Here is an 8,597-nt window from a genome sequence, read left to right on the forward strand (position 1 = left end):
CATTTTGGTCTTTTCTTCCTCTTCTGTCTTTGTAATGACCGTTTACACTCTTCCTGAATGATATCTTTGACATCCTCCCACAACTCATCTGGTCTTCGTTCATTGGTGTTCAAGGCCTCAAACCTGTTCTTGAGATGATTCTGAAATTCAGGTGGTATGAAATCAAAGTCATTAGGAGTTGGAATTGACTCAAAAATCATAGATTGCTTTTGTAGGAAGAGTGTTTTTTTAAACCACTGCAGTGGTTTTCAAAGTGACTTTTTTTGTTTTTCTTTTGTTCTCTGGTAACTATTTATGCTTCCCCCCCCCCCCGATTCTTGATTGTTATTTGACTCTGGGGTTACTCACTTGGAAATTTATGGATAGGAGAAAGTTTGCCATATGTATGACTAAGCCATTGTACAAGAACCTAATTTCCAAGGCTAAAGAGAGAAATTTGTCTCTTACAAAGAAATCAACTTTCAAGGGAATAATAGCTGCCTTTAAGAAATGACTCTCTCTCCAACTCTTTGGTTACAAAGGGAAATCAGAATTTTGACTTTATGTGGGATTGTAAACAGGTTCTTTCTTTTTGTACCTAATTTGTTTCATAAGTGACAAATAATATGACAATTAATGACAATACTTTTAATTAGAATATGATAACAACTTTAATTATAGATTTGTTTGTTGCTAATCCTAATAGAAATATGTGATGATAAATCAGGTCAAGTTTGGACAATGAATTTAAGTCACAATGAAGTTGGCTCTCTATATCTGTATAGATTCAGCCATCATGTTGTTGTTGCTATGTGCCGTCGAGTCACTTGCAACTCAGTAGCCATCATAGATGGAAATATTTGAGGGGGGGCAAGAACAATTAAGTAGTCAAAGCAATCTTACAATAACAGTATTTATATTGTGTTAGGTGTTCTAAGTAAGATAGGGGATTCTGGTGGTCTAGTGGTCAGAAGCTGTGCTGCCAGCCTAAGGGTTTGCAATTGAATTTATTGGCTGCTCTGTGGAAGAAAAAAGGCCTTCTCCTCCCACGTGATTCACTGCATCTGAAAACTTGCTGGAGGGTCAGCTATGAGTTGGTTCTCACTTGACTGCACATAACAACAATAACAGATTATATCAAGAGGATGTAAATGAATTATATGCAAATATGCCATTTTTTTATAAGCAACTTCCCACCTGTGAATTTCAATATCCTCAGATGTCCTAGAACCAATTCCCCAGATATTTTGGGTGCCAAGGGATTAGCGTATGCTGCATTTAACAAATAAACTACTTGTGTGAAAAATACTTTATTGCACACAGTGTTGAGTTTTATCCTTAACCCTGATGTGGTAAGTTGAGCAGCTGAGTGAAATGTAGCTGAACTTTCTTTTTCATTTTCTTCTTGAATATTTTTCCTTTCAGCTTTTAGGCAGAGTGAATTTTATTTCATTCTTTAAAAACCAATTCTCCCTGAATTCTGACATCCTATCTTTAGTGTCTACCCCATCTGCTTTCTTCTTCCTCTTTAAAATATCAGCAAAGTAACCTATTCTTGCTTTACCACTTTCCCTTTCCTGTCACCCATTGACTCTCTGGGCTTGATTTGTTTCTCTCCTTGCCATTAATCTGAAACTGTTCTTAGTCATGAATTTATGCTTAGCATCCTTCTTCACTTTTCTGCAGCAATTGATCTTGTTGCCCACTCTACATCTGAAATCTCTTCCTTTATGATGACTGTAATGCAATCCTCTTCTACTTTCTCTTTACCCTTTCTGATAATTATTTTGCTGCAGTTTCTTTTACCATCTCTATTTTCTCCCTTTCTGTTTTACTGACTCAAGCATTTTCGTTTCATTCTTCTTCAATTTCTGGATTGCCTTTCTGCAGAAATTCACCTCTAGGTGATTTACTTCAGAATACTTCTGACTATGTTTTTTTCCCTTTAGAAATTCAGTCCTTATATGTGTTCTTTATGTGGCCTACAAAATGTATTGTAGATCCTGCCCATTATCACCCCTGAAATACATATGGAAATCAGTAACACACCCTTCACTTCTTTAACTGCGGTCTATTTTACCTTCTGTATTTCCAATTCATTATCCTTACAAGACTACACGTTTTACCTCACCACCTATGTTGTCCCCATAATCTACCAGTTTAAACTTCTCGAAAAGTTTTTCCGTTTGTCCACTTTTCTTTAAACTGTTGCTGTCACCTAAAGTTGTGCCTTCATTTTGTCTTCCCAGTATAATTGCCCTATCTTTTTTTAACATGTCCACGATCCTAATTAGTATTAATAATGGCAATATTTACGCCCATTTCTTCCTGACATTTTGTTTTTTTACTAATATAATTACTGCACTACCTATTCTGAATAAATGAAAATGTCAGTACTAAAGACATACAACAGTAATTCACTGTTCATTTTGGAATTTTCATTATCTCTCCATAAAAAAAGTTAACATTATTTAAAAGTATGGTTTATCATGTTAACCTAATTTTGTATATAAAATGCATATTGACTTTGAAGGATTCAGATTCATTTAATCATCAATATTTACAATAAAATTCTCCCAAATGAGGCAGTGGTTAAGTACTAGGCTGTTACCTGAAAGACCACCATTTTGAACCTAGTATCCATTTCACCAAAGAAAGATAGCTGTATCTGCTTCCATAAAGAAATATAGCCTTGGAAGTCCTCTAGACCATTTTATCCTGTGCTATAGGGTCATTATATGGGAACTCTGGTAACCTAGTGGCAAGAAGCTGTACTACAATCCTGAAGGTACGCAGTTTGAGGCCAGCAGTGCTCCCTCCACAGGAGGATGGACAATTTCATCCTGTGTAATTAACTGCCTCTGAAAACCTGCCAGAGGGTCAGCAGTGGATCACTTCTGCCTTGCTGGTGCAAAACATAGGGTCACTAAGTGTTGAAATTGAGGATAGTAATGAATATATATATATATATATATATATAAAGGCTAACCACCTCGCCCATAATATCAGGCACAGAAAAAGCAAAGTGAAAATACTAGCATGAGTTAAATAATTGGCCCAAATAAACTCATAGCTTCATGGAAAAAGTGGGCATACAAATAAATGCAATCTTATATAGATGGTATACAGAGATATATTAAAAGGTATTAAGACTCTTAAGGAGGGCATAACTTATGATAGTTGAAAGACATCACAGAGAAAGTATCATAGAAAGCTAGATTTTTAAATGAAGAGTAGGGCTCATCTGACAAATAATTGGGGGAATTAGTTTAAGAAGAAACTGCCACCACAAAAAGGAATGGAGAGACTGAGGGGAGGGGACGATAGTGTTGGATTTTATCCTATATGCATGGGAAACCACTGGATGTGTGGGCAGGTGATTCACCAAAGCATGTTTTTAATTACTCTAAACATTTCTAAGGTTGGTCAGAGAGCCAAGAGATGGAGCCAAGGGGGTATATTAGGCAACTAGTCCAAAAATCTAGGTAAGAGATAGAGACAGTGAGAATTCAGACTAAGTTGTTCACTTTGCAAAGAGGTATGAAGAGAGAAAACAAGATTTAAGTAAAGCTGTCCTGAGCCATCATCCAGTCCCTACAGATACACAATATTTATTTATATCTGTATTTTACTTTTTGTTTCTGCTGCAGACATGGGATGTAGAGTTGGAAAGGTCTGCAGAATCTTGGGCTGAAACTTGCCTGTGGGAACATGGACCCGCGAGCTTGCTGCCATCAATTGGACAGAATTTAGGAGCACATTGGGGAAGGTAGCTTAATCTGTAACTTTTTGCTTTTAAAAACATATTCCAGTGGAAAATAGGTTGTAATTCATCTTTGAAGATTACCAAAGGTTGGTATCTAAAAGGAAGATAATATAAGAAACAACAGAAAATTATATTAGAATGATCACTGAGCTGGTTTTTAGATGTACTTTTATTTTCAAATCGTAGCTATGAAATTAGTAAAGTAATTGACATAAATACTTAAAATAATTTCCATTAAAAATTATCTTAACTGAATTTGATTCATTTATTTCATTAGATTTAGTTTTCAATTTTTCCAATTTAAGATTACTTTCTTTGGAATAGGTACAGGCCCCCAACGTTTCATGTACAAGCCTGGTATGATGAAGTGAGAGATTTCAGCTACCCATATGAACATGAATGCAATCCATATTGTCCGTTCAGATGTTCTGGTCCTGTCTGTACCCATTATACACAGGTATGTATTACATATCTTACAGGAAAACTTAGGCTACTGAACATGTCTCTCTTAAATTAATTCATTTGATAATTAAAAAGGAAAAATGATTCATGAAGTTATTACTAGACTTTTATTTCTAGAAAGTATTAAAAAAGAATTCCAAGTATGCATTTAAAAAGGTATTGTTTTCATGATTTTACATATAAAGCATTTTTAATATAGCCTTAATAAATATGAAATCTTACCACCTTTAAAGCCAAGAGTATTTTTTTTAAATTTATAAGGGAATAAAAGTGCGATTTTATTTACCCATGGCATTCAGTATTTACACTTTTCATATTGAATATTTATATTTTATATTGTATACATTCTAATCATCTCCATCAGACAGTTGAAGGTAGATTTAACAAGATAAGTTCTCCACTCTGAATGTCTTTAATTTATGTTACTGATAATCAGGGAATATAATAGATAGATTGCTCTGTATGTCTTTGTGCATGAAAAAATAAATCAACTTTATAACACGACATGCAGTATTTGTCCTTTTTTGACTGAGATATTTCATTCAGCATAATGTCCTCCAGGGTCACCCATTTTGTATAATATTTTGTGAGTTCTTGTCCCTTTGTTACTTCATAATATTTCATTGTTACTGTTTTTCAATTTATTACATAAAAAAAAATTCACAACATAAAAAAAAACCAAACTTTAGTATTGAACTACCTACTAGCTAATGAGGGAGCTTTGGTGGCCTACTGGCAAGAAGCTGTGGTATAGTCCCAAAGCCACACAGTTCAAGGCCACCAGCTGTTCCATAGAAGAAGAATAGGGAGTCTCCTCCCATACAAATAACTGTCTCTGGAAACACACTGGAGCGTCAGCTATGAATTGTTTCTGACTCCATGGTACACAACAACATCAATTAACTAATGACACAGTGCACAGGAAATTTGAATTTCTAGATTTGGTGGAGGGAAAGGAATCAAATAGTTTCAGATTTAATAAAACCCAGACTTGGGATAGGAAGCTCTGGTAGCCTAGTGATAAGAAGCCGTGCTACAATCCCATAATCCACCAGCTTCTCCATGGAGAAGGATGGACAGTCTCCTTCTGTGTATTAACTGGCTCTAAAAATGTGTTGGAGAGTCAGCTGTGGATCGATTCCAACTCAAGGCATACAATAACAACAAACTTAATACATGAAGCCCTGGTAGGAGTTGTGTTGCCAATTCAAAGGTGTCACCTCTCTAGTGGTTCCAATCCACTTGTGGCTCCAGGGAGATAGAGGAGCTCTCTCCTACTGTGCAATTAACTGTTTCTGAAAACCCACTGGAGGGTTTTCAGGTATGAGTTGGTTTCAACTTACCATCAATGAGAGCTTTTGGTTTGGCAAATTCCTGCATAGAAAATGTTAATACTGCTCTTGAGTTTGGGAAGGTGTTAGTTCTGAATTTATTTGATAAAGCCATAGTTTGAAAGTGCTGCTTTTTATAGCCATTTGAGTTATTTTACTACGGCTCTTTTCTGGAATTGAATTAAGTACTCCTCAGAGTCTCAGGACACATTTTTTTCTTATTGTCTCTTTTCCCTTTGAATGATAAGTGATTGCTTCTCAAGTCCACTCAGATATGTTTCTGGTTTGGTTTTTTATTTATTTATTTATTTTTAAATTATTATGTCTTGTACTTTCTGAGTCTTTCTTCTCTCTAATGTAGGTGGTGTGGGCAACAAGTAGCAGAATAGGCTGTGCCATTAATTTGTGCCACAACATGAACATCTGGGGGCAAATATGGCCCAAGGCTGTCTACTTGGTGTGCAATTATTCTCCTAAGTGAGTAGACACAATCCTGCTTTTTAATCTACCTTGTTTTTATAAGAAGAAAAGAACTCTAAAATTCTGTTTTTTCTTCTTTTTGTGGTCCTATATTATTGATCAAAATATATTGCTTTCATTGAGTGTTAATGTTAATGTTAATGTTAATGTTATTGTGTTAGGTTAATAATGGTCACTTGCCTAATGCCTAAAAATCAATGCTTGCAGGGAATATGAAAATGAAAATATGATCACTGTGGAGACAAAACTCAGATAATTTATACCATTGACTTTACTTACTGCACTTTTTCCTTAAAGATGTAATTTTTTTGGTTTTAAAGGGATTGATAATTATAGATTGTTGTTGTTGTTAAGTGTCGTCGAGTCGCAAGTGACTCATAGCGACCCTATGAAGGAGAGTCCTCGATGCTTGGGTGCCTTTCATCCTCTCTCCGGGTTCAATTAAGAAATATAGTTTTACCTCTTTAAAATCCACTTGAAAGATGATAGTGAAAATTCAGACAGATGCATTTTGGGTAAAATTTAATTCTAAAATCTACTTTTATCGAAACATGAAAAATAAATTAGTGTGATATTGCAAAGTTTGATGATCTGGAAAGATCCAACTTGTCATTTTTAGCACTATACATAATGGATTATATATTTTGAAAGAATGAGGCAGTAATCTGTGTTTAAACCTGGTAAGCAAGAATAAGTGTTTACTACAAGATATAAATGTCTTATGTACATACCTAAATAATTTGGAAAATCCTCCTATGCTAATCTTTTGCAACATTTTATGAATTATGCTATTAGATTAGTTTTTAACTGAATGGATCATCTCTTTAAGGGGAAACTGGTGGGGCCATGCTCCCTACAAACATGGACGACCCTGCTCTGCTTGCCCACCTAGTTTTGGAGGAGGCTGCAGGGAAAATCTGTGCTACAAAGGTATGTGGCGCTGTGCTAGTAATATTCAATTTGTCTTCACCTAGATTTGTTTGAGAACTAGGTGGGTGGCAGGTGGGGAGTAGAGACGCCATAGCTTGCAGAACCAAGAGCTTTGTAACATTGGTCTAAGGCTGAACACCAAGGTGCCTGTGAGCATGTTTTGGAAGCTGTCCTAACTTGAGTTATTATATACTGCTGTCAACAAACACCGTAATTGGTAAAAAAAATAAAAAGAAACACTGAGAAGTTACCCACCCAACCAAAAAGAAAATCAATTTGTGCAATATTTAAATCCAACTTCTGCACTACCTTGTGTTTATAAAGATCCAAATATACCTTTCATTATTACATGAAAATTTTACGGAACACTACTTCTGTAAACTATTTTAAATATATATTAAATAATACAACAATATTTATATATTAAGCCCATTAGCTCATTCAATAGCTAATTGTGATATTCTGAGGATGGCGCAGGATAGGACTGTGCTCAGATTGCTTATTCATAGGGTGGCTAGGAAATGTACTGCACTTGATGGTGCCTAACAACAACAATAGCTAATTTAAAGGTGATGACTCTCCAACATTTGAAACCACCAGTTACTTTACTTGTTGTTATGTACCTTCAAGTTGGAACTGACCATAACTGACCCTCTAGTGAGTTTACAGAGACATTAACTCTCAAGAGAGGAGATTGCCCATCTTTCTCCCACAGAGCAGCTTGTGTGACTTGACAGCAATGATTGAGTTTGACTGGACTAATATGTCTCAATAGGTTCTCATAGGTCCGCCCTCTGCATATAACTACTAATTCTTTTTTAGATTTATTATAGACTAACAAGTATATTTGTAGTCTTAAAAGCCATGCTCAAATATCATTTAGTAGAGTTATTTCATTAACTATTGTCATCATTTTTTAGGTTTTAACAAGTTAACCTAGTTTATTTTGAGTACTTAAAAAGGTTTTAACAAAATCTTTATCAATGAATTCTACTGAAATTTTACTTTTCAGCATGGAACCTACAATATCTCAGTGAAATAATGAAAAGAAAGGAGAAAAGTACTGTAAAACTTTTGTGAACATAGTGCTCTTCTTTGGCTTCCCTTTGAGTGTTTTGGTTTTGTTTTTTTACTCCCTTGTACATTTTTCTTATGATGACTAAATGAAGATTAATACAGAACAAATGTGGCGGAAAATACTTTAATCAATGCAGCTTTCTTTCAGTGCTCATAAAGAAAAGTGATTTTATTTTTCCCCCCTCTTAATGACTGAGCACTCATTAGCTATAATGAGCAAACAAAAAGCAGCCATGTATCTCACTGTATTGTAGTAGCCATTTAAAAATTCTTGGAAACATTTGAAGCTTTTTTTTAAAATTGAGTGAATACCTATGTGTTTTTCTTCTCTTTACTCCAAATCTGTCCTGTACCATCCACACAATCTCCATGCAGGACAGGGCAGAGTTCTGATCTGGTCAACATGATGGACCTAACAGTCACACTGTAAACCTACTTTACCTGGCTGTCCACTAGCTATTGTTAGTTGCTGTGAGTCAGCTCCAACTCATGCCAACCTTATGTAGAATAGAAATTTTTTTTTTTTCTCAGAAGAGGAAATTACTACTTCTATTTTTTTTTCTTTTTTTTTT

At 35.1% G+C, this 8,597-nt stretch overlaps 1 protein-coding gene across 2 annotated transcripts in view; it reads left to right on the forward strand.

Moving 5' to 3' along the window:
• The window catches only part of CRISPLD1 (cysteine-rich secretory protein LCCL domain containing 1), a 53,930-nt gene that overhangs the window by 22,575 nt on the left and 22,758 nt on the right, over positions 1-8,597 (forward strand). Inside the window, exons 2-5 of one of the 2 annotated variants that reach the window (XM_006880477.1) lie at positions 3,630-3,748; positions 4,070-4,202; positions 5,900-6,015; positions 6,848-6,948. In XM_006880477.1, coding sequence (XP_006880539.1) covers positions 3,630-3,748; positions 4,070-4,202; positions 5,900-6,015; positions 6,848-6,948 — 469 coding nt within the window. Of the gene's footprint in view, positions 1-3,629; positions 3,749-4,069; positions 4,203-5,899; positions 6,016-6,847; positions 6,949-8,597 lie in introns of those variants that run through there. The other variant, XM_006880478.1, reaches the window with a different exon arrangement.

The sequence above is a fragment of the Elephantulus edwardii genome, unplaced genomic scaffold (genome assembly GCF_000299155.1).
Source record: "Elephantulus edwardii isolate Elephantulus edwardi_28Jun2011 unplaced genomic scaffold, EleEdw1.0 scaffold00008, whole genome shotgun sequence".
In the NCBI taxonomy this organism is placed as follows: domain Eukaryota; kingdom Metazoa; phylum Chordata; class Mammalia; order Macroscelidea; family Macroscelididae; genus Elephantulus; species Elephantulus edwardii.